At 45.7% G+C, this 27,029-nt stretch overlaps 1 protein-coding gene across 6 annotated transcripts in view; it reads right to left on the bottom strand.

Annotated features, from left to right (window-relative positions):
- The window catches only part of LRRC30 (leucine rich repeat containing 30), a 53,314-nt gene that overhangs the window by 19,135 nt on the left and 7,150 nt on the right, over positions 1-27,029 (bottom strand). For 2 of the 6 annotated variants that reach the window (XR_008684683.2, XR_016036727.1), the window contains exon 1: positions 17,998-26,321. Coding sequence is in view for 3 of the 6 variants with exons in the window: in XM_088833519.1 (XP_088689645.1) it covers positions 19,078-19,983 (906 nt within the window). In the remaining 3 variants the exon portion in view is untranslated. Of the gene's footprint in view, positions 1-279; positions 26,322-27,029 lie in introns of those variants that run through there. The other 4 variants (XR_008684688.2, XM_088833521.1, XM_088833519.1 and 1 more) reach the window with 4 other exon arrangements.

Genomic DNA, 27,029 nt, shown 5'->3' with positions numbered 1-27,029 from the left:
AGGCAGTAAAGAAGGCCACAGGAATGCAGGAACGATTCAATTGTTTTTGTCTCCCTTAGAGGCAATACCATTTACTCATTGTTGACTAAAAAAAATATACTCACAATCTAAAAGTTGAGAGTTAGGTTTTATTCGGTGGGAATGTTAGGACTCGAGCCCAGGAGACAGCATCTCAGGTGACCTGAAGAGAACTGATGCCCAGGAGTCATGGGAGGAGCCAGGCTATATACAAGTTTGCAGCAATGGGCAGGTAATCTGAATATGAAAAGATTACTATTAATTAAGAGAAAATGAAATCTCTCACATGAAGAGATTTAGCAGTCTCCTATATATGGGAAGATCCAAGCATCTGGCTTGCTGAAATCATTTCTGTGCATCTAGCTATCTGGGGCCAATCCTGCTTTCTTTATTGTTCAGATACTAATTCCTTGTTTACCATAAGAGATAGCTAATGTGTTGGATGGCCACTTCTCACACAGCACGCCCCCAACCCAGCTCCTCAGCACTTACCAGGGTGTCAGTAGCTGACGGCTTCCAGAGAGCTGTCTTTGTTTCACCTGGGCTCAGTAATTTGCACTTGGAAAAGGCTTATTTAGTGGTAGAGCGTAGAGAAGAAACGGAGAAGGCAATGGCAAGCCACTCCAGTACTATTGCCTAGAAAATCCCATGGATGGAGGAGCCTGGTAGGCTGCAGTCCGTGGGGTCGCTGAGGGTCGGACATGACTGAGAGACTTCACTTTCACTTTTCACTTTCACAGATTGGAGAAGGAAATGGCAACCCACTCCAGTGTTCTTGCCTGGAGAATCCCAGGGATGGGGGAGCCTGGTGGACTTCCGTCTATGGGGTCACACAGAGTCGGACACGACTGAAGTGACTCAGCAGCAGCAGCAGTAGAGAAGAAAACATTTCACTTCTCATCATCAAATGAGAATAACCCAGAAATGGATGCAGACTGCTTAATATATGAATTAATAATGGTGCCATGAGTCGATTAAGCAGTTTGGTCTTGAATTAACAACTCTATTGATTGTGAGCCTGGGAATTCTGAATAAAGGCTATTTTTTCCTTTTCTTTCTTTGTTTTTTTTTCCTTTTACACTGCTTAACAGAAAGCTGAAAGTTGACAAAGCCTCAGCTGACCCCAGTTTTGTGAACAAGCAGACCAGCCACCATGCTGGGGAATGTCTATTGTCTGCCTCCTCCACACACAGCAGACACCAAATTACAAGGTGCCAGAAAAGAGGAGGGATTCTTTCCATCATCCTCTACCCAAGAAGGGAGCTAGCAGGAGGCCTGTGCAAATTCTGTCCACAAGGGAATGAGAAACAGAGTAACTTTCTAGGTGTCCTGAAACTCATGGTTTGTTAATTAGAGGAAAGCATACCAGGTTCCCCTAGAGCATGGAGAAAGAAGGACCTCCTACACCTGACTCGAGGGGGTGCCATGTTCAACCAGCAGTCTTCCAGAATGTTCAACCACTCAGGTGTCTCATCGGAGGTGTTTTAGATTATTAAATGAGACTCCTGTAAAACGATTTGATCATTTTTCACAGTGGGGCTCAACTTTCAATGCTTTCTTTTGCCACACCTGCGAAACTGTCTCTCTGCTTCCATTGGGTTCCTACTCCCCAAGTGCTACTGCTGGTGGGGAGTCCTGGAGCAGATGGATAGGTTGGGGCATCAGCAGGAAGAAGGCCGAGGGACGTGTGGATGGATATCTGGTTAGTCTTGTGGACAGGGTCAGGACTCAGGCAAAAGGCGTGGAAATAAGGGGCCGCCCCTAAGTGTGAGCAGTGAGCACACTGCTCTGATGCCTGAGGCTGTCGGAACACCCCAGACAGAAGTCATTCAAAGGTTGTTCCCGCTGAAAGTTTCGTGGTAGGACATCAGTGCACTGTTTGCTTCTTTATTCCAAGATCTATTTCTTCTATATGTAGGAATGGAGTTCACATGGTGTCCATATGACGACTTGCAGGACAATTACTAGGTGCTACTATTTACAATAGCCAAGACATGGAAGCAGTCTAAATGTCCATTTAGGAGTGAATAGAGAGATGTGGTACATATATATAATGGAATATTCCTCAACCGTAAATAAGAATATTACTTAACTGTAAACGACACCATTTGTAGCAATATGAAGGGACGGTGAGATGATCATACTACGTGAAGTAAGTCAGAGGAAGAAAAATATCATATGATATCATTTATATGTGAAATCTAAAATAATGATACAAATGAACCTGTTTACAAAAGAGACTCACAGACTTCAAAAACAAAGTTATGGTTACCAAAAGGGAAACGTGGTGGTGAGGGAGGGGAGAGGGATAAATTAGAAGTTTGGGATTAACAGATATGAACTACTGTATATAAAATAGGTAATCAATAAGGACCTACTGTATAGCACAAGGAACTCTTTTCAATATTCTGTAATAATCTATGTGGGGAAAGAATCTGAAAAAGAATGGATATGTGTATAGCAGACAAAGCCAGGTCAGCCCAAGGTGAAAAGTCTCCCCCAATGCCACAAAAGAATTTAGCTTCAACCAGATTAAGCCTCAAGATAAAGGTAAGCTGGAAGTAAACACACATTCCTCTCCTCAGAGGTGATCTGGAGAAATGTCTGATTTTAAAGATTTGGTTGGGAGGAAAAAAAAATTCACCAAGAGTTCATAAGGACAAGTCAGGCCTTAAGCAGGCTGTCATCCTCTGAGTAATCTAAAACTTTAATTCTGTACCTTAGCTAAAAGCCACCCCTGGTAGTCTGGTAGCTAAGGCATCTGGGAACCAACAGAAGCAACTATAGAACCTCTCTGAGAGAATCTCCTTCTGGCCTTCAACCTAGTTTTTAAAGGAAGCTTTCAGTTCCTTCAGGCAAAGTTTCATGGTCCAAAATCATGAGATTTACAAGGCGGACCCATGAGCGAGAGGCAACAGAAACAAAACTCAGCAGAACTGAAATAAGATATTAGGTGCTGGATTATCAGACAACAGACATTAAAATAAGCACATTCGATAAGTTCAATGACATGGAAAGAAAAGGGATCAGAAAATAGTAGTGAGGAAGAGATCAGAGAGAAAGACCCAGGCGACTAGATGGGTGGAAAGTCTAGAAATGAAAAATATAACATCGGAGCTTAAAATTCAGTGACTGCTGTTTAACTGATCAAGACTCAGCTGAAGAGAAATTAACAAATTAAAAGACAGACTTGAAGAGATTTTTCTAGAATTCAGTCCAGAGAGGAAAAAACAGATGAAAAGAGGGTAAGTCCCGTGATGTGTGCCAAATCACTTCAGTTGTGTCTGACTCTTTGCGGCCCCATGGACTGCGGCCCCCCAGGCTCCTCCTCCATGGGACTCTCCAGGCAAGAATACTGAAGTCGGCTGCCACTTGCTCCTCCAGAGGATCTTCCCAACCCAAGGATCGAACCCTGGTCTGCTGCATTGCAGGCGGATTCTTTATCACTGTCGCCACCTGGGAAGCCCTTAGGTTAAAATTTTAACAAGCACTGCAGCGTGGTCTCTGTGGCTACTGATTGCATGTCAGGCAGAGTTTCAGGCAGCAGTGGGTGTGCCGTGCAAGTCACACGTCGCTATAGAGTGTCCACAAGGCCACAAAGCTCCTATCACCCACAGAAGGCACGAAAGGATCTGTTGACTAAATCAGGTGGCATCGTTGGGCGAGTGTCCGTCACAGACATGTACCTACAACTCTGCTCGGGCACCGTGGGGTCATCAGAGCCGGAGGCTGTGGACACGGGTGGTGTCCCTGTACAGTACCGGGATTAGTCCTGTCGAAGAACGTGATAAATATAGTGCAAGACAGGTGGCTCCACTTCGTGACTTTTGAAATGAGAGGCCCAGCAAGAGCCTAAGAGACGAGTGATGCTAATCCCCTTCCGCCTGTTGACAAGGACGGCCAGGACCGCGTCTCCCGGCTCGTGGGGACAGATGATCCCAGGACAGCATCTCAGGAAGTGGGGAGGGGGTTGCCACAGAGCCCTGGGATCAGAGAAGCCAGGGGCTGACCTGTCACACCACAGGCAAGATTCCTCCCAACAGAGGGAAATAGCTTCAGAGGACTCAGAAACCAGAGCCAGAAATGGAGCTGGAACCAATGCGACGGGCAGACAACGGGACTCCACGGTATGGAGACTTTAGGACACAGGAGGAGCGCCTGGGCTGTGGGCTTGGGAGGACTCCGCTGGTGAGACAGGGCAGAATGCATCTCTGAGAGATGGGGGTGGTCCCGGATGATCCTGCAAGGATCCAGGGAGGGCCCGGCAGAGCTGCTGACTTCTTGGTTGCTTGTCTCTCCCATGAGAGGCTAAATGCAGCATAGCGTGCCTGGACTCCCATCTCTTACAAGGATATCCCGGGGCATGGAAGCTCCCATGGGATGAGGCTAAACTTTGCCCGACATTAATTATTTTTTTTCCTTCTGACTCAGGATATATAGTGCAAAAAGCATCCTCTGTGTCAGCAGCCAAAGCCACTCACCTGGGACATGCAGCCTCATCCTTCACGTTTGGCGTTTTGATCCTCATTTCTGTCTGAGGCTTAAAATGACACAGCTGCCACGGTATGTGAAAGCCGCCTTCACTCTGTTTACTGTTTCATTTCATCCTTGATTTCCCATCACTTTTCGAGGTACTGAACACATTATTGAAAGGCTGGGTTGACGTCAACAACCCTCCTTCGACTGTCGTCGATTTTCTCAGCCAGATATTTTAACAGAGTTACTGCAACTCTGTTGCAGGGTGTAAAAACGTTTGTATTTGCTTTTTGGGAAAAAAAATAATCAGTAAAATCTGACTACAACATCTGTGGATCTTACTACAATGTTTGAGTCAGAAATGATAGACTTTCCATCCGGACACAGTGGCATTTGAAGTTCTCAATGAAGAAGATGTTATGGAGCCCAGGATTCAGGGGCTTAGCGCAGTTAACCATGCTGTCTGGCTGGACTGAGGCCAGGAAGAGAGTCTCACAGACAGAGTTCCACTGGGGGACCACTGCCGCCAGCCTGAGCCCAGAGTCCATCTAGGAGGAGGATGCTCATGGGGAGGGGAGGAGGTAGGACAGGCCGCTTGGGGCATAGGCAGAGTCTTCTCTGCCAGCACTCGACACACAGGAGACTTTCCTTCTCAGCAAACACCCACCAGGGAAGTCTGGGCACACGGTGCCCACAGAAGCCAAGCATGAACTGGAAGTTGGAGCGGAAGGCCTGCATTGGAGGCACCCTGACTCCCCAGGGCTGCAAGTTTGGGCATCCACCACTAGGGCCTCAAAAATTGTCTTTGGGAGAAATGTGACAGGGGTGAGGTGGTGTCATGCACTCCATGGAGCTAAGCTGCAGAATCTGTCTTTGGAGGATGTGACCGAGGCCATCATGGCACAAAAACACCAGCTTTCTTAGAAGAGCTGATTGTGGTCCCAGAGGGTCAACTCTGACTGTGACAGCGGGGACTCTGCTGGCCAGAAGGGAGGTGACAGGGAGAGCTTCCCAGAAGCAGACAAGACTGTTCCCAAGGCTCCTGGCCGGTGTCTAGAAACACGAGGACCAGCAGGGGTTTGTGTGCCAGGCCAGCTTCTTCAGACACATTTACACTCCCAGCAACTGTGTGGAAGCTTTGCCATCTAACCCCCTCTGGTTTCACCTGCACTGGCCACCCTACCTTGCTCTTACTGCCTTCAGCTTGGACTCACACTGACTTTAGCCCTACAGAGGTCCCAGTCCCTGCCTCGGTAACGCCCCCCTTCCCCATCCACTTGGGTCCTTATGTTTCCCTAAGGCAGGGAGAGGCACCCAGCATCCTGGAAGGTGGGGGCGGGGAGAGGTCTGCTCCCTCCAGGCCGGCTGCTCCTAGCATGTGACTTGGGCACAGTGTCGGTCCCACTTCCCTCATTTATGGAAAACCACCAGTTCACAGGATAGTTACAGAGATGAATTAAGAGACATAAATATAAATTGGGCTTCCTAGGAGGCACTAGCAGTAAAGAATCCACCTGTCAATGCAGGAGGTGTAGGAGACTCAGGTTCAATCCCTGGGTCGGGAAGATCCCCTGGAGAAGAAGCACTGGCAACCCACTCCAGTATTCTTTCCTGGAGAATCCCATGGACTGAAAAGCCTGACGGGCTGCAGTCCATGGGGTCGCAAGGAGTCAGGCATGACTGAGCAACAGAGCACGCATGCTCAGAGAACAAGGTGATGCTGCCTGCAGTGGCCGTTCTGTTCCCAAGCTCATCACTTATTCATTCAACTCATGACTGCCCGTTTAATTATATATGCACTGTTAACGTAAGTGTTAGCCTGAATAAGTGATGACCAGTCTCCTCTGTTTACTCTTCGCTTCTCAAGTACAATATTTTTAAACGAACGTTAACTTTGTTTTCTGCCGAAAAGCACTTCTTCATTAGGGATACATGCACATCATTTACTTCATTTGGTTGATAAAACACATTTCAGTGAAGGCACAATTTCCAAATTAATGATTTTGAGTAATTAGATATGAATGCATTCTGTACAATGCATTCAGTACTTACCGTGGGCCAGAAAGAAAGTTATACGCCAGGTGATGCAACCATGGAATTAGGAAAGTATGCTGCTGCTGTCATACGGTGGTGGGGGGTGTGGTGAATCCTTACAAGTTACACACCTGTATGTGTATCTGTGTGTTGACAGGCATTCATTCATTTGTGCCCATGACCATACTCTAATGCACGTAACTTCAGCTGTGGTAAGGGCAACGAAGGAAAAGTGGAAGGTCAAGGAAAGCTTTTCTGAGAAAGTGTGTTTGATCTGAAACTTGGAGAGTGAGCAGATGTTAGCCTTCAAGGTCATTTCAAGAAGAGGGAAGAGTACACGTGAAAGTCCAAAGACAGGATACTAAAGAAGTCAGTATGGGCACACATTTGTAAGAGAATGGACAGTGGAGTGTCTCTCCTGATGGTCCAGTCATTAGGAATCTGCCTTGCAATGCAGGGGATACAGGTTCAATCCCTTGTCCAGGAGCTAAGGTCCCATGTGCCACAGGGCAATTAAGCCCTCAAGCCCCAACTAGAGAACCTGTGAGCTGCAAAGACCCAGAACAGCAAAAATAAAGTAAAATAAGTAAATGAATAACAAATGATTTCATCTGCCAAAAAAAAAAAATGGAACTGGAGTTTGTAAAACCTTATAAATCATGTGAAAGATTTCAGATTCTATTGCAAATGTTGAGCAGGGGTCTGCCATGATCCAATTTGCATATTGAAAAGGCCCCCTTGGTACCTATGCTGGCCGATGAAAAGGGGGCCAAGGGGATGAATGAGGAGGCCAGGATGAGGTGCAGTGTCAGCTTGAACAGGACAACAGAAGAATCTTGGAGGTGGAATCTCAGGACTGGGTGAGAGAGTAGATGAAGGATTGAAAGAATGAGAAGGCGAGAATGCATCTTGGGTTTCTAGGTGGGTTGGAGTACCGTTTCCTGAGATGGAAAATGAGGAGAAGACATATCAAGAAATTGATGGACTGAACCATTTGCACATGGGTGAGCCCTCTGTTACTGAGAGTGTTTGAGCATAAATGTTTTTTAAAGACATGTATAGGGGAGAAATTTAGATGAGATGGATTTTAAGATTTGTTTATTCTAATTCTAGAGTTTGCAAGTATTGGATGGATGTCAGCCTGGTAATATTAAGCGAAAAAGTATAAACACTTGACCATCTCCTGACCTATGGAAACGGGTACAAGGTAAAGTTTTCTATTATCTTTAATACAAAAAACTGACACTTCTCTGAATTACAGCTCAGTTGGTAAAGAATCCACCTGCAATGCAAGAGACCCCAGTTCTATTCCTGGGTCAGGAAGATCCCCTGGAGAAGGGAAAGGCTATCCACTCCAGTATTCTGGCCTGGAGAATTCCATGGTCTGTATAGTCCATGGGGTTACAAAGAGTCAGACACGACTGAGAGATTTTCTCTTTCTCTGAATTATACAATATTGTTACAGTATATGAGACTTTGAGAGTTTTAAAGATTTGACATAGTACAGTGACATTATTAACAACACTTCATTTTTGCAAAGAATTCTAAATAATGTCAATCTTCTAAGTTAAAAAAATAATTTTTTTTTAAAGGGAAAAGGAGGGAGGGATAAATCAGGAGCTGGAGAATGACAGATACACACCATTGTACATAAAATGAACAACAAGGATTTACTGTCTAAGTTAAAAAAAAATAATTTTCCATCAACAGATCAATGGATTAAAAAGATGTGATATGTACCACATACACACAATAGGATATTAGCCATAAAAATGAATGAAATAATGCAATTTGCAGTAACATGGATGGACCTAGAGATTACCATACTCAGTGAAGTAAGCCAAAGACAGATATTACATGACATCACTTATATGTGGAATCTAAAAAAACAGTACAAATAAACTTACTTACAAAACAGAAATAAACTCACAGGCATAGAAAACAAACATGACGATCAAAGGGAAAAGGAGGGAGGGATAAATCAGGAGCTGGAGAATGACAGATGCACACTATTGTACATAAAATGAACAAGGATTTACTGTCTAGCACAGAGAACTGTGTTCAATTTCTAGTAATAACCTATGATGGAAAAGAATCTAAAAAAGAATTCACTTTTCTCTACCCTTGAAACTAGCACAATATTATAAATCAACTATGGTTCACTAAAAGAAAAATCAGGAATTGTCATTTCAAAGGTGATTAATCCTGTGAATGTTGAATTGTGTTTCTGTTCCTTTCCTAAGGCTGTGTCATTTTAGCTGGTAAACAGAAACACTGATCATTCTTTCCTCAAATGAATGGTGAACTATGACAGCTTTGGATTAGGTAAGGAGTAGAGGAAAATATCCTCATTTACACTGAGACTTCCTAAGTAGCAGAATTATAGGAACTTAGTATATTAAAAAGCAGAGACATTACTTTGCCAACCAAGGTCCGTCTAGTCAAGGCTATGGTTTTTCCAGTGGTCATGTATGGATGTGAAAGTTGGACTGTGAAGAAAGCTGATCGCTGAAGAATTGATGCTTTTGAACTGTGGTGCTGGAGAAGGCTCTTGAGAGTCCCTTGGACTGCAAGGAGATCCAACCAGTCCATTCTAAAGGAGATCAGTCCTGGCTGTTCATTGGAAGGACTGATGCTAAAGCTGAAACTCCAATACTTTGGCCACCCCATGTGACGAGTTGACTCACTGGAAAAGACTCTGATGCTGGGAGGGATTGTGGGCGAGAGGAGAAGGGGACAACAGAGAATGAGATGGCTGGATGGCATCACCAACTCGATGGACATGAGTTTGAGTGAACTCCAGGAGTTGGTGATGGACAGGGAGGCCTGGCATGCTGTGATTCATGGGGTCGCAAAGAGTCGGACACGACTGAGCAACTGAACTGAACTGAACTGAGCCTAGAAATGAACTTGTCCAACCCACATAGATGTAGCTTTATATAATGTGATACAGCCAGTAGAATTTGGGAAATTTCTTTTCCTAATATTACACATATCTTCTCAAACGTATTATTTTAAGTTCTTTCTTCTCTTCCCCTTTGTCTCTCGTTTTCCCAAAGCATAGATTTAAAGTAAGTTGTTAGCAAGTGTGTAGACAGTCTTTAAACTCCAGTGGTACGTGGGCTGAACGGCAAGTATGGAATGAGAAATTATTCCTTACATTTCTATTCTCCTGAGGAGAAGGAACAGCAAGATGGAAAAAGGCCTGTCATCATCAAAACATATGTGGGGAAAATAATTTCCCAGTGAGAAGATAAAATTCTGGGGCTGTCTCTGCGGCTGGAGCTTGGAGCATGCAATCTGTTCGAAACCCTTGTGTCTGCAAGCTGCAGAGCATCATGGGGTTTCTGGACCAATATGTGGGAAAAATAAGTGCACGAGCATGCCAGCAGGACTTTTTCTTGGTTTTTCAAAACTGTTCAGCATTTTGTTTTGTTTTCTTTCAAATAGCCTGTGTGGAAAAAACAAACAAACAAACAAACAAACCAGAAACAATAGATCACAGTCTGCATTGATCCCAGGAAGAGCATCCTTTTCTGTCTATGACTTGTATAAAACCAGATCAGAATGTTCAGGGCAGTTTCTCAGCTTCACACGTAAGTGCGTGTGTGCTTAGTCGTGTCTGATTATTTTGCAGTCCCATGGGCTGTAGCCCACCAAGCTCCTCTGTCCATGGGATTTCCTAGGAAAGAACACTGGAGTGGGTTCCTGCTCCAGGGAATCTTCCCCACCCGGAGATCGAACCTGCGTCTCCTGCTTGGCAGGCGGGTTCTTTATCACTGAGCCACCTGGGAAGCCCAAGCTTAAATAGGAGGGACACTAGTAATTCAGATCAAGAAAAGCAGCAGAATACACACTGCATCAGAGAGTAACAGAGAAGCCTTCTGGACTTCCTGCCTGTGGTCCCTTAGGTGAAGGAGGCATGTACAGTGTTCAGGTGGGAGAAACTACAGGGCCAGCTCTTTGCATTTGTCACATCTTGCATTCTAAAATGTTGTTATTAGAATGATAGACTGGAGGAAAAATTTTCCTTTCCAAAGTTTGGAGAGGAAATCTAGCACGAGTACTGATTTTGTTCCTCCTCATCCTTGATTTAAACAAACTCAACCGTGTTCCTTAAGTTCTGCTGCTGAGTCAGTTCAGTCGTGTCTGACTCTTTATGCCTGTGAAGCTCCTCTGTCCATGGGATTCTCCAGGCAAGAATACTGAAGTGGGTTGGCATGCCCTTGTCCATCTTTAAGTTCTGAACAAATTAAAACACATGGAGAAGGAAAAGGGGAGAAGGAAGAGGAATTGAGGCTTTTCCAACTCTATTTCGGCGAATCTTGAGCAAAATCAACATATATCTTTTCTTGAGAACTGACTAAAATCACCTGGCAGTTAGGGTAGGGGGAGGGGAGGCTGTAATTTAACAGAAAGAAGGCAAACGGGCATCAGGGTCCACTCAGAACTGGCCCTGCTATGCTCTGATTTCTATGTGACTAGAGGAAGCCTCTCTTCTGTTAACCAACACTTTCAAGGGTTTTCTCCTCTTTAACTCATTCTTTTAACTCATGTCCCTAAGAGCACCCTTAGGCTCAGTGATTTGCTAGAAGGACTTGCAAAATTCAGAAAATCTGTCATACTAATTGTTATGACTTAACACAGGGAAAGGACACAAGTTGAAATCATCAAAGAGAAAAGGAGCATATTCAGGCATGTTTTCCCATTGTCATCTCCTGGTGGAGTAATCTGAGGATACTTAATTCTCCCAGCAATGATTTGTGACATGTATGCACTATTGCCAACCAGGGAGGCTCAGGTGAGCCTTGGTGTCCAGGGTTTGTTTTGGTTGGGAGTTTGTCTTGGAGGCATGGAGCTCCTTTGTGGCTGACCTTAGCACCTGGGTTCCAAGTCTCTGCAGAGGTTAAACAGACATTGTGTTGCCCAAGTCCCTACCATCAATCACAGTGTGAGCGCAGACTGTCTGGTATGACCCATGGCCCCAGGTCAACAAAGATGTCTTTATGAGGCAGGGTATTACAAAGGCTTGGAGATTATTTCCCAGGAGTTTGTCAAAGGCCAGACCTTTCTTTGAAATGTACAGAGTTTTAACATCCCAGACCCGATGAGTCAACTTTTTATTGCACACGTCATGTGATTTTGTCACATTCATTCTTGGCCTTTGCACAATAGATGATGACCATGAAGGACTCAACCTTGGTGGTAAAAAAAAAAAAAAAAAGGAACCTGCTCATCCTGGTCAAAAAGGATTACATTGCCTCTTTAGCCACAGAAGTAAGTCAGCTAAAATAATTGTAGAGGATGAATGCCTGACACCTTGGCAAGTTCATTTACAAACTAAGGAGGTCAACTCAGTTTTCTATAACCAACATATTACATGGTCAGATGAACAGTTGAAGTTTTCTAAAACATGCAATATTAGATACGTTTCTGGGAGAGTAAACAGATTTCTTGATTACCAACAACAAAGTAATCACGATAATGAGAGGGTAACAGGTAGGAAGGCCAGAGGTCCCCAAGCGGAAGGAGGAAAGAAACTGCAGTTGCAGACGTTTTCTCCTTCTCTGCACAAAATTAAAAGAGGCTCCTTTTAATTCTGTGTTGGCGACTCCTGGTTCTGCCTTGAGCTAACCGATGTGTTTTTCTTATGGAAATGTTTTACTTCAGCTATGTTAATTAAACTATGTATTTGCTTTGGAATCTGCCTTTATTCAAAATGGTTCTGCCTAAGACTAACTTTTTTTCTTTTCTCAAACCTTGGGCTGATAAAGGCTCAACAAACCAGTACATTGTTTTATGGCTGAGGGATGACACACCTTGTGCCATCCTATCTCAAAAATGCATATTGTGGGTGAGGGGCCTGGTGAAACTCCCTCAGCCTTGAGGTGTTTCTTTTATCTGATTAGAAGCTTGCTAACAGACATAAAATGCCTTGCAAAAAGCCAGCTGGCGGGCACTCTTTCTGTCCCCTTCTGATGTCTACCGTCAGAAGCTTTCCCTATCTCTATTATACTTTGATAAAACTTTGCTACACAAAAGCTCCAAGTGGTCAAGCCTCCTCTCTGGCCCTGGATCAAATTCTTCTCCTCTTGAGGCCACGAATCCCGGCGTAGCCCACGGCTCACAGCAGCAACCTTTCAATAATAAGAAAGCATGAAAGAGTAAAACATAAAGATGTTCATTCTTCTTGCTAGATTCTGTGTTTGCACTACTCCTGTGATTTCCTGGATGAAAATATTCCTGAACTTGTACTCACATACCTTGGTGGAGAAGGATCATACCAGAACTGTATTTTCAATTTTCAAAGTATTTATGTATTTCAAGATTACTCAGGAATTCTTATCCAACACAACTGTAATTTGCCCTCCTAGAATGAAGGGTAATCAAAAACCAAATTACAGTCATTAATTTCTAATTTCCACACTATAGATATCATACATTTGTGGTTTTGATTAAAACAGTGGAGGCAGAGAAGTAATGTTATTACAAATCAAAGAAACCAAAGGAAGAGCTGTTTTGCAGGTTTCTGTTTGTCCACTTGTAGGACTTGCTTTGGAAAATTTATAGCCAAATTCAAGTTTGACTCACGTATATTTGGACTGGAAGGCAGAGAAAGCATGACTCATTACAAATGTTCAGGTCAAGCTCTGGAACAGATTATGCTTTCTCTTCTATAAGACATTTCAGCTCTGTGTACCCAAATGACAATATTTCATCAAATCCAATTCTTTCTTCAAAAAATGGGAAACAGATAATTAAAAATTCCTTCTCTTCCAGAAACATAAGAGAAGCTTTAAATCTTTCATTCCCTCTGGACCTCCAAGCCAATAAAAAGAGATGGAACCCATACAATCAAGAGATCTGCAGACTCCTGGATTCACGCTTCACAATGCCTTAGCTCTTTTCATACTTTTGAAAGTCAACCAAAAGTAAATTATATTTTTTATGGTACTACAAGGAGATACTGATTTTGATCCATTGAGTCAATGTTTTTGGCTTTTCTTGAGTAATTGCAATGACTCTAAGCTCAGGTAGCTATGCACCGGGGCCTGAGACAAGGAGAAGACAAAGCAAAAAAAAACTATATATACAGTCTGAATTTCAAAACTAAGAAAAGCTTAAAGTGAGTTGACTTTAAAGTGAATTCAATCAAGGAAACTGGAACCTCAGTCCTATAACCCTATAGAAATGGATTTTGCTACCAGAATGAGAATGGAAATTAATTCTACCCTAGAGCTGACAGAAAGAAATGCAGACCAGCTAAACCTTGATTTTAGAGACATATTTTTGACCTTCTAACCTATAGAATTAAAAGATAATAAATAATAAAATAAGTGAATTCAGTTGCCTCACTTTGTAGAAAACTGAAGCCTGGACAGGAGGTCACCTGTACAGACTTGTTGACTTTTTCATTACTCATTGGATACGTTATGATTGAATCTCTTCCCTATGCTGGATGTGAAATCCAAGTCAGCCAAGAGGACAAAGCCCAGTGGCCTTGCAGTCCGGGGACCAGCAACATCCAGGAGCCTTGCCACTGAGGCTGGGATACAGATTTGCCCCAGTGGCATCTCCTGGCTCCTCTGGGGAACTCAAGTTACTCAAAACTAAAGAATATGGGGGACTCTGTGATGCTCCAAGGGTGGCTCTAGCTCATCCTGTGGAAGCCAGGCATCCTGTAAATTTCATAATGTATGTTTCCCTCAAGAGCATCCAGAATTACTTTGACGCTTTCCAGAAAGACTCAAGTTCACTTTCATTTTCTGTCCTGTGCTGAAATAAGAAGAAAGTTTAAGCAGTGGGAAGCAAGATCTCTCTTTGCAAATAGATTCCTATGACACTACTAAAAAAAAAATCTGCATAGCAAGCTTGATGCTAATAGCTTCCAGTTATGCTTGCCTAACGATGCCCAAGCTCTTACAAATTCATTATGAGCCTTCTCTGCTTCCCTTTTATTACTATGCTGTCCTTTTTTAAAATTAGTAATGCTTTGGATTCAACATATATACTTAATGGGTACCTTTAAAGAACACTCATAAAAAGTTCTTTTCTCGACAAGGTCAAGATTGTTCCTATTACTATTTATAATAGCTTTGATGTTCCTCTGAATTTTATTTCATTTTCTTACAATCTGTGAAAAGTTGTATTTTTATGTGCTTGGATAAGTTATAATTACCTGATGGTGTCAATACTTAGTTGCACATTTAACCTAGGCTGGGAATTTTGTGTTTCTCTGTTTCTCACATGGTGCTGAAAATAAATTTCTTAGGTGGGATAAGAAGATAGAGAACCCACGGATACCTAAGGACGTATTGTTTAGGATGGAGTTGTTGTTTAGTCTCTAAGTCGTGTCCGACTCTTTGCGACCCCATGGACTGCAGCCTACCAAGCTCCTCCATCCCCCACTACCTTCTAGAATTTGCTTAAATTCGTGTCCATTGAGCTGGTGATGCTACCTAACCATCTCATCCTCTAGCGTCGTCCTGTTAGCTAAATCTAACAGCTTGAATGTTTGCTTTTTTGAAAAAGACCATTATTGAACTCGACCTCTGTTTCTCTCATTTGTAACAGACTCTTAGAGACGGTCCAGACTTGCTGTTGCTGATGTCCATTACTGACGAGAAGCACCCTAGCGCAGCTTTGAGACTCACCCCCATCATCTCAGGATGTTGACACTTGCATCGTCTTCCAGGGACCAAGCCCACAGGGCTTTCGTCTTTCACTGTGTGTAATGCTTAGGCATCCACATGCATATTCAGTCCGTGCTTGGAGGCACAGGAAATGGCATTTTAAAATGCAGTAACCATTCCCACAAGAAAAGGGTTTAAAGTATCTGTGCAGATAATGACAGCTTTCCCTCGCGATCTCTTTGCAGGAGTGTCTTGCTGTGAAGGACAGGTGCATCCCGTCTGTCTCTGGTTACTACCGAGAGGCAGAGCCTTGACTCAAGTCTGAGAACAGAGCACATTACTTCTATTAACCATTTACTAAGTCAACAAGTAACTAATGACGACACGCTTCTTTCTGATGTGCAGCAGTTTTATGCATTTAGTGGTATTATTTCTCGAACAGATGTGTCTTTTCAAAACCATCTTCCTTTCCTAGGAACAGAGGATTTCTTCTTAATTGTGTAAGCGGCTTCAAAAGGTGTCTCTGAACACACTCCTGAGATCACTTCTGACTGAGACCCTGATGACATGCAACCATCCCACTATCAGGATGTGAACAGTCAGCTCCCTACATCAAGCCCCCAATTAGCTTGCATTCTTTGGCTAAATGTACTCCGAAGCCCTTGCAGTCAGCCTCAGGGCTTTGATTTCAGAAGTCTCAGAAATACCTGGGAGTTATTCGAATGTGGCAGCATCGAAACTACAAAAGATAAGCAAGATGCATTTCACAGCCCATCAGCAAACTGTAGGGTTTGACGGCAGACATGGAGCACTGTATCAAATTCCCTCCACGTGGGTGTTTTGAATAACCAAGCACGTTAACCAGGTTTGTGCTCAGCACTTCCCTTTATCAATAAGAAAGGAGTATTCACAAAGAATCAGTATCTAAAGCCCATCGGGCACCTGCTATCACTTTCATGCAGCCCTCAATGCAGACTATTCACAAAGAAAACCTCGCTTCTATACCTCTGAAAGGCACCGATGGAAGCTGCTAACCACACTGATACCACCCTTTCCTTAAGAAGTATAATAAGCTCTCAGGTCACATTCAAAATATGGTTATGTTCTTTCCCTGGAGTAGAGTTACTGTGCGGTATCAAGTGACTGAAAAAGCGAGGAGAGGGAATAAAATGATTGCTCAGCAGGAAAAGTGCGATGGTGGTGCCCCAGCCTTACTCTCGGCCCAGAGCAAGGTCATGTAAATTCAGCATGAGCCCAAGTGGGTCTTCGGCAGCGGACACCAGGGGACACCCGCGGGTGCGATCCTGGCACACACAGTGTTTGTGTGACAGCTGCCTGTATGGTCTCCAGCTCCAGCCTCTGCCCTGCTCTACAGAGAAAGCCTCACACTGCCGTTTCCCTCTGAGTCATGAGGTCGAGTAAGAATTCCACTGATGTCTTTAAATAGTCTTGGCTCCAGCAAGTGAACGTGGGTGAGGTTACTGAGTGCCTGAGTGTGCCCGGCAGGGATAAGCAGATCTCCGGTTGCTGCTGGGGGTCGGTGGGGGGTGGGGAACGTGGAGGGGAATTCAGCTGCCTCCCGGTGACACTGCTGAGATCTGTTTGCAGTGGTTCAGCACAAGAACTCATGTACCCAGGGTGTTCACGGAACAACGGTATCTGATGATAATGGCAGGAATGGGCTGCCCTCATTGATGGATGGGATATTGACTTTGGGGCCTGGTGGGAAATCCATTTGTCCTGTGAATAAGTTACATGGACACACCCCTCCTTGATCAACGCTTAGAAGAAGAAGATGGCAGCCCACCCCCCCGCCTTATAATGCTGCCTAAGTCAGCACCTGAGAATGAGCCCGCAGCCCCCTGGACTGTGCTCCCCTCCCCCATTTGGGGCAAAGAGGGTGGGAGAATTAGGGTGAGACGGCTGCCAAGAACCGGGGTTTGACTGATTCATCCCCATCGTTCTTGGGGCTCAGTCTGCGCTACACACCATCCGGTGTGCTATCTGTGCTTTAATCTCTTTAGTGGGGATCACTGTGGAAACCCATGTAGGTCTGTCTCTTTCAGCACACTTTGAGCTCCTTGGTAGAAGGAGCTGAGCCTTATTCCTTTCAAGGTGCCTGCCCAGGAAAGGTGCTAATAAATATGAATTTAACTGAATTAAACTAAGGATAGTAAGAAGTTAGATGATCCTGGCCACATCCCCCATTCCTGTCTTGCTATTGTCTGCTGTGTCCTGTAGACAAATGTGCCAAGAAACCTGAGTGCTTGTGGATCCACAGATCCAGATCTGTGGATCTGAAGACATTGTACATTCACTGCCATATTCATTTGAATTCTTGAACTCTGAACACACGGTGACATCTCAGGGCCTCTCGACTGGGACAGTGACAGCGAGGCCCAGTGATTCTCATGGCAGGAACTCTGTAATGGCTCATCCTGATTTTGCATTGAACTAACAGCTGTGTAACTCTTGGAATTGAACACAAAGCAAATAATATTCTTACAGAACCTTTTCTCCAAAAAGCTTTGCATGTCACTCAACTCATTTGTAATTTGTAAAATTTTGAAATAAGTGAGATCTGCAAAGTGTTTTATTTCATTAATTAATTAATTTATTTTTGGCCATGCCCCTTGGCATGTGCGACCCTTGTCCCCAGTCAGGGATTGAACCTGCACTGCCTGCATGGGAAAAGCGGAGCCTTAATCACTGGACCACCAGGGAAGTGCCTCAGATAACTTTTAAAGGACCACAGGTGAAAGCCAAGTGGCAGACATCCTCCTCCTCTGAATATGAAAGGGTAATGACTTTGGGGGGTGGGCTGTCTATGCCTTACCTCCTCTTTGCTACCTGTTGAGCTTTTCCCCTGGTTGTTTTCTCACCTCTGAGAAGGCAAATCTGGGAAGAGAGGAGACGTGAAATTACAACAGGGGAATGTAACCATCGGTCTCTAGAGAAGCTTGAGGATATGACTGGGAGCAAGAGAAGGATTGGAAAGAAGATGGACACTGTGTGTTGGCTCTGTTTGTGTTTATTCTCTGAAAGCCAGCACACTGCACCCCGTCACCCACCCCCAGACGTCAGCATGAGCGGCTGGACTGCTGCCCTACAGTCATTCTGGAGACAAAGTTCCTGTGGCTTGTCTCCCCTGAGACTCAAGGGGAAGCTCTGCTGGATTTGGTCATTGCTGGGAGGGCTGGGCGCCAGCTTCTCTTTGGTCCCAAGGGATGCTGGATGGAGACAGAGGTGTGGGCATGTCTTGCTGGGGCTATGTGGCTGCAAGGTGCCACAGCTCAGGGACTGAAACCAGATGGTCTCAGCCCCTCCTATATTATACCTGGCCTACGGCACGTACTAAGGAAACATTTCATTTCTGGTGAACTTTGAATCATACTTGCTGTCCTCTCTTCCAAAGGCTGAATCCCACTGCTCCCCAGAAGAATCAGAATTATTTTTCTTTGGGGAAAGAAAACCCATTCCTCTATCCACTGATATTCAGAAGGAGATGATATTATGCGGGGTTTTGGGAGAGGCCAGAAGGCTGAGTCTCTTCAGTCATTTCAGGCTCTTAGTGACCCTATGGACTGTGTAGGCCGCCAGGCTCCTCTGTCCATGGGATTCTCCAGGCAAGAATACTGGAGTGGGTTACCATGCCCTCCTCCATGGGCTCTTCCCATTACCCAGGGATCAAACCAGCATCTCCTGCAATGCAGGTGGATTTTTTTTACTGCTGAGCCACCCGGGAAGCCCATTTATAGGAGTATACAGAGCTAAAAAGCAAACACCTGCTTAGAAGGGGCGTTCAGTACAACTCAGCACATAGTAACACAGGTTTCGACCCACAGCAATAGGAAGAGGAGAGGGTTTAGGCTAGGGAAGTTCCTGTCCGAGTCTGTTGATGTCTCCAACGCCCACATCAGGTGTGTTTCCTGTCCTTCAGGTAACTGACAAGCATCTCCAGACCCCCCTCCAGTAGCTCGGGCAGAGGTTTGGATAAAGGGTTGCGGGAAATGTGCAGCCCTTTGTCCATGGGGTTCCATGCAATCCTAGTCAGCCTGCAGAGCATGTAGAGCTCTGCAGGGAGCGTCTGGATGTCATTGTTGTTCAGGTTCAGCAGCTCCAGGCTTGTGAGCTGGCAGAGCGAGCGTGGGAAGGTGTGGATGTGGTTGCCCTCAGCGATGAAGATCTGCAGGCCGGCCAGGCACTGGATGCTCTCCGCAATGTTCTCCAGGCGGTTGGAGCCCACGTGCAGGAAGTCCAGCTCCTTGAGCGAGAACACGCAGACGGGGATGTGGGCGAAGCGGTTGTGGCTGAGGTTCAGCTTGCGCAGCCGGGACAGGTCGGCGAGGCTGGCGGGCAGCTGGGACAGGCAGTTGTGCGACGCGCTCAAGACCTCCAAGCTCCGGCAGGCGCCCAGCTCCGCTGGCAGCTCCGTCAGGCCGTTCATGTGCACGAACAGGACTTTGAGGCTCTGCAGGAGGCTGACCTCCCGGGGCAGCGTCTTCAGGCGGTTCCCGCACAGGTTCAGGACCACCAGCCGCGTCAGCTTCCCCAGCTCGGGCGGGACGGCGCGGAGCTGGTTGTGGGACAGGTTGAGCTTCTGCATCTCCGACAGGCCCCACAGGAAGTCGGGCGCGTCCGTCATGCCCTTGGTGACCAGGCTGAAACTGACATGGCGCAGCCCCCGCTTCAGCAGGCAGCGCGGGTCCCTCCCGGGAAGCAGAGCATCGTCCCACGAGGAGAACTTCTGCCTCCCCTGCAGGAGCCCCCGCCCCAGGGGCCCCTTGTCCTTGCGGCGGGCCCCAGACTGCCTGGCCCCCATGTACCTCCTTCCTCCAGCGTCTCTGTCGCCACAGATGGGGATGGAGCCCGGACCCCGCTGCTAAAGTCCAGCAGGGAGCCGATCGGGTGACGGGAGCCGTGGCCGGTAGGGCCGCAGGTGGAGTAGGACTTGGGGGGTGCGGGGAATGGGAATCGCAGGTCCCTGGTGCCTGGTCCTTGGGGTCCCAGATGCCTGACTGTGGCTGCAAGAGCTGCGAGCACCCCGGACTGCGTTGAGGTGGCTTCTCTCGGAGAAGCCGGGCTGTAATGACACACTTGTCCCCCAGGCTGTGGAACTGAACTCCTTGGCTCCCTTTGAACGCCATGGGGCAGCTGTCACTGTCACTCTGCTGGCACTTTATTGGTCTGGTGTGAGCAAGCAGGTCACGGGGAGGCCGCCTCTGACTGTCCCCTCTTGGCTTCTCTGGGGTGTCACAGCTGAGCAGGGCGATTAACCAGCCTGTCTCCAGAGAGAAACCAAGGGGGAAATTGAAGCCAGGGTGTCAGCAGGTCTCAGGCTCATCCTGACCCCAGAGCAGAGCTGCGCTGAATGCTGGTCACAAAGCTATTATTATATGTTCTCACAGCCAGGAATTGGTAGAAGTAATACACACACACACACACACACACACACACACACACACACACCCCGATTCAAATTGCTGTGAATCACGGATTTGTGAACAAAAGTAGCAGAAGGAGTCTTGATGCCTGGAATCCTCCAGGCCAGGGTTTTACACGGTGCTGGTCAGAGGTGATTTCTTGAGGAGGGGGTAAAGAAGGGTGAAGATTCCAGTCCCATTTTCTCTCAGAGGAGCTCTGGGGTCACCTGTTTCACAAAGAGCTCCTGGATCTGTTCAGGTGACTCCAAATGTCAGGACAGCACTTGAGTGACAGCTTAGTAAGGAAAACACGGTGCCCGTTGTCCTGGAAAGTGGTCTGAAGAGGCTCCCTGGTACATACCTCCCACTTTCTCCATCCTCTCTCTCTCGTTGAACAAGTTACCTTATTCCCCAAGCCACTGGAGTCAGCAGTTGGTGTCATGGGCTGAACTGTGCCTGCCCCCACCCCCCACCAAGATTTCCAATGTTGGAGTCCTTCCAGTAACTCAGAATGTGACCGTGTTTGGAGCCGGGGCCACGTTGAGGACACGGGGAGCAGACAGCCACCTGCAAGTCAAGCAGCGAGGTCTCAGAAGCAGTCTTCCTGCCCTCACTTTCTCTTAGATTTGCAGCCTCCGGAATTGCAGAAAAATACATTTCCCTGTTTAAGCCCCTCCATCTATGGAGATTTTTATGGCTGCACCGGCAAGTCCATCCAGCTGGGGCACTGGCGGACACATCTGCATAGCTGAAAAATCCTAAGTCGTGGTTCAGGGAAGAAGAGATACCGAGGCTGATGAGCCAGGTTCTGAGAAAAGGGCTAACGGGCTGTGCGAGGCTGGCTTGGCCCAGAGGCCTGTGGCTTTCACTGGCCACAGTCCTGGCTGGGCAATTCTTCTGGACAGTGATACTGGTCCTGTGATCGAGGTCTCAGAGCTGTCACCACCAAGCCTGGAGCTCGAGCTGGGCTCTGGCTGGACGCCGCCCCTGGGGAAGCTCAGATCCCTCCATGGAGGAGAAACAGCTGGACATGCCAGACAATGCCAGGCCATTCCTGCCCCACTTGGCCTTTGAGAGACATCTGGCCCCTTTTGCCTGACGAAGCCCCTGGCACTCCTGGACAAAGGTGGAAACCTTGGATGTTTTTTATAATGGGATTCTTAACTGTTGTAGCTGTTAACTGGAGGGAAGAAAAAACACCATGGCTAAATCTGTACCCCATGATTTAGAGCAGATCACACCTTACATACGTACATTTCATGTGACAATAGAATTCTGCTGCTTCCATGAGTCTGAGAAATTATGCTAGGCAGGCTATCTGAACTGTTGGGACTAGCAGAAGCTGGGATGGTTTGAGAAAGAGTCACGGCTTTCTTCTTTGTGACAATTATCTCTCTGTTTCTAATACATTCTTACCAATAAATAATTTTTGAGTGCTTATCAATAGCCAGTATTTATCAAATATTTACTATACGAACCCTAAACACTTTATGGGGAAGGTGAATGTTAAAATTACCTCCATTTCACAGATGAGGGAATGAAGGCAAGAGAGAGGTTAAGTTACTGATGCAAAATCAAGTCACTCTCCCAAGTGCAGTGCCTACTCAGTGGCAGAACCAGAGTTCAAACCCAGGGAGTCCGACTCAACAGCCTTGGTTGGAACCATAAGAAAATGCTAGACTTAATCCTGTAGAAAGCTCGAATTACTGGGACTAGGATATGGCTTCCTGTTTTCAAGTTTCTATGGAGTGGGGCTGGAGGGACCATCAGTAAAGAAATGACTATGAAACCACACAATAGAAATAACTACACAATTAGGCATTAACCCTGCTTTCTCTGCCAACACAACAAGGAGAAGCCAGAGTTAAAATATTCCAGAAGACTTTGACATAACGAATTCAATCCCCTCCCCCGAATAGTTCAGTTCTTTAGCGAGGTTCTTATCTATCAAGTGGATGAGCTGTGTGAATTGCTGTTTCTTCTGAGTTTTTGAAACATGGATGCTGCCTCTTGTTAACCACAGTGATCCAGTCAGAGCAGGTTCATGGAGAGGATGCTCATTGTCACTGGGCTGTGTCCCCGTCTATGCCATGGAGACCCCCTTTCTACCTTATGAGTCAGATTCTTACTGTAAGTGAGACCATGCAAGGAAGTGCAAGTCAGACTTAACCTCTTTCTGGTGAAAGCAGGCAAAATCCAGGCAAGCTTTTATCTTGCTCGCATTATGGTCCCTGAGGAATAAACAGTAACTGCCATGGGCTTTAGAGTTCACTGTGAAGCCCACACATCTGACTTTTGCCGAAAGAGGCTTTTTGAAGCTGAGTGGATTTCAGTTTGGCATTAAGTCTCAGAGCACAGCCTGTTGACAAGTTCTCGAAATTCCAGGGCATGGTAAGTAATGGGACTGTCTTTAAAACCTAAAAAAGGTATGCAATTATCAAAGCATATCTAATATGCGCATCATGGTAACTACAGTTTTATATATTCCGAATAATTCTTGTTCAACATACATAAATCAACATTTCTTATTTTTTAAATTGCCAATAAAATAAAACCTAAATGAAGAGAGTATAAAATAGTGGGTTATGAAAACATTCAGAACTACTCCCGAATTTACACTAACGGAGAATCTATCAAAAATAATTCCCTTTACACATCATGTCTGTTAATTTTTGAAGGAAGAAATTTTCCTATTTCAACAGGTTATTAAAATAACCATTTTACTGATTTTAAGTTTTAAAATAGAATATATAGAAAAATATGGACACAATCTAGTTAATGTTTTGCATATGTAAATTTTGATCTTTTTCCTATACATATCTACTTCAATGTATTTTCTTGTAACAGAAAAGATTTTTTTTTTTTGCGTCTGCATTAGCCCAGATTTCCTCAATAGTAGACCTGGAGGTAGGAGCTCCAGGGCTAAGCCGGCCACATCTTTGCCCAAGCTCTGCTTGCTGCTAGGTTTCACAGACATCTGCACAGAAAGCTAGACCACTGTGTCTCTAGCTTTCTAGAACAGTCCCTGGCTAAGCATCTGTAAAATATAATGTGTAGACATGATCTGAAAAGCCATAATGAGAATAAAGAGAATTATTTTCAATAGATGTTCTATTAGTGTAAATTTAAGATCTGTAACATGTAATAGTGAAGGGTGAAACCCAAAGTATGTAGCAAAATGCCCTAAATTCGTGGTTATTAATGGTACAGTGGTGGTTCATGGTGACCTCAGTAAATGACAGTTGCTCTCTGAATGGTAGCTATTACACATATAGACTCCCCACACCACACCCTAGATTCATCTACTGAACACCCCCGCCCGTTTGAGGCTTAGTTTGTCCTTGTTTGGGAACTTCACACTCTCGTCAAAGGCAACCAGACATGTGTCTATGAAGAGTTTCTAGATCTTTCACTCACCGTCTGTTTACAGAGTATTTATTTAGTGTCAGGAGTTGTTTCAGACACTGTTATACAGTTTGAGATTCAGAAGGCTTATAAGATGAATATTGTTAAAGTGAAAGTGAAGAAGCCCACCAGGCTCCTCTATCTATGGGATTTCCTAGGCAAGAATGCTGAAGTGAGCTGCCATTCCCTTCTCCGGGGAATCTTCCTGACCCAGGGATCAAACCTAGATCTCCTGCATGGCAGGCAGGCTCTTTACCATCTGAGCCACCAGAGAAGTCCAGTATTGTTAATCTTATGTTAAATATGAGGAAACTGAGAGTCAGTGGGGTTAACTGATGCAGAACCAGTTAGGATTAGAATTCTAATCCACACCCAGTCTTCTGATATAAATCCTCTTCTCATACTTGTTGTCCGGTCGCCCACTCATGTCCGACTCTTTGAGACCCCATGGACTGCAGCACGCCAGGCCTCCCATCGGTCACCATCTCCCAGGGTTTGCCCAAGTTCATGTCCGTTGCATTGGTGATGCCATCCAGCCCTCTCACCCTCTGTCGCTCCCTTTTCTTCCTGCCCTTGATCTTTCCCAGCATCAGGGTTCTTTTCCAATAAGTCAGCTCTTCACATTCAGTTCAGTTCAGTTCAGTTCAGTCGCTCATTCGTGTCCGACTCTCCGCGACCCCATGAATCACAGCACGCCAGGCCTCCCTGTCCATCACCAACTCCCGGAGTACACTCAAACTCATGTCCACAGAGTCGGTGATGCCATCCAGCCATCTCATTCTCTGTCGTCCCCTTCTCCTCCCGCCCCCAACCTTTCCCAGCATTAGGTGACCAAAATTTTGGAGCTTCAGCTTCAGCATGAGTCCTTCCAATGAATATTCAGGGTTGATTTCCTTGTTTGATCTTGATGTCCAAGGGACTCTCAAGAGTCTTCTCTAGCACCACAGTTTGAAGACATCGATTCTTTGGCCCTCTGAATAACCTGCCTCTGTCTGCACGACTTCTCTTCTTAGTAAAGAGGCTTATTACTATTCTGATTAGGGCATGCCCCCAACTGCCACCTCAGAGCCACCGCATCGAGAGGCAGCTAGCCTGGTGGTCAGTGTTGTAAGCCTTGCTTGCCAGGCCAGCGACTCTTGGGTTGTCATCCTGAGTTTATTACTCAAAGGCCATGTGCCCCAGGGCAAGCTACTTAGCTTGTCTGTGTTTCCATGTTTTCATATGTAAGATGGAGATAATCATAGAATTCCATAAGGGTACTGTGGGAATTAAATGGCTTAATACACCTAAGACCTATAGAACCCATCTCCATGAGTAACCTGTGAGTTGATATGGGACAGAGTACATGGAGGACAGCCAATTGCATGGCTGCCTCGGGGCTCCGGAACCTCACCGGTGCAGAGCGAGCCTGGTCTCTTTCCTCTTCTGGACCTTCCTCCTAGCCAAGCTGTGCGGACCGTCGGCTCTCCCCGCGGGGCAAAGCACGCTTTCCCCAGAGAGCAGGAAGCCCTCAGGCAGATCCAAACGCAGCTGTTTCTCTCTCTAAGTCAAGCTTCTCTCCCAGACTCACTTGTCCACAAAATCCTGAGGACACAGTAGGTGCTCAATAATGGCCACTGAAACATCTGGGTCCTGTTGGGAGTCTGATGTGAGAAAAAAAACAACACAGCAGCCTTTTGGCATTCATGTTTATCTGTGTGTTGTCTTTATCGATGGATTCACTGATGTATGGTTGATATACGTTCCGTTCCGTCGCTCAGTCGTGTCCGACTTTATGCGACCCCGTGGACTGTAGCCTACCAGGCTTCTCCGTCCATGGGATTCTCCAGGCAAGAGTACTGGAGTGGGTTACCGTTTCCTTCTCCAGGGGATCTTCCCGACCCAGGGATCGAACCCGGGTCTCCCGCATTGGAGGCAGACGCTTTAACCTCTGAGCCACCAGGGGTTACTATACAATACTATGTAATTTGCAGGTATGCAATATAATGATTCACAATTTTTAAAGGTTATATTCCATTTACGATTAGTATAAAATATTGGCTCTATTCCCCATGTTGTACAATGCATAGTGTGGCGTGCATGCTCAGTCGTGTCCAACTCTTTGCAACCCTGTAGGAGCCCACCAGGCTCCTCTGTCCACAGAATTTCCCGGGCAAGTATACTGGAGTGGGGTGCCATTTCCTACTCCAGAGGATCTTCCTGACCCAGGGATCGAAACTCCATCTCCTCTGCCTCCTGCATTTACAGGCAGATTCTTTACCACGGGCGCCACCTGGGGAGCCCTATGCAGTGTATCCTGTAGCTTGCTTTATGCATAATGGTTTGTACTTCTTAACCCTCTACCCCTATACCGTCCCTGCTCCCTCCCTCTCCCCACTAGTAATCTCTCTAGTTTGTTCTCCGTGTTTGGGAGTTATCTTTTTTGTTGTATTCACTAGTTTGTTGTATTCTTTGCATTTCACACAGAAGTGATGTCATACAGTATCTGCCTTTCTCTGTCTGACTTGTTCCACTTAGCACAGTGCCCTCTAAGTCCATCCATGTTGCTGCAAACAGCAAAGCTTCATTCCTTGTTTATGGCTGAGTGGTGTTATCCTGTTTGCTTTTCATTGCGTCTCTGTGCCTATATTTTGACATTTGTCTTCCTAGAGCACCCCGTCTTTTTAGCCACATCCTGCATGCCCGGGCTCATCACAGAGTCCAGAATTGTTTTAATGGAGATATAATTGACATATGACGTTGTATTACTGTCAGGTATACCACATGATGATCCAGTATTTGTAAACATTGTGAAAGGATCCCCACAAGGAGTCTAGTTAATGCTCATTGTCACCCACAGTTACAGAATTTTGTTTTCTTGTGATGGGAACTTTTAAGATCTTCTCTCTTAGCAACTTTCAAACAAGCCACATTGTGTTAACTCTAGTCACCATGGGGTACATTTTGTTGTCAGGGCATTTATTTCATAACTTGAGGTTTGTGGGTTTTGATCCCCTTCACCCGTGTAGCTCATCTTCTGCAACCCCTACTCCATTCCCCA

The sequence above is a fragment of the Moschus berezovskii genome, chromosome 28 (genome assembly GCF_049115385.1).
Source record: "Moschus berezovskii isolate FMDL1 chromosome 28, NW_MosBer_1.0, whole genome shotgun sequence".
Taxonomy (NCBI): domain Eukaryota; kingdom Metazoa; phylum Chordata; class Mammalia; order Artiodactyla; family Moschidae; genus Moschus; species Moschus berezovskii.
Note: the sequence above shows the minus strand (reverse complement) of the source record. Positions and strands in the feature narration are given on the sequence as shown.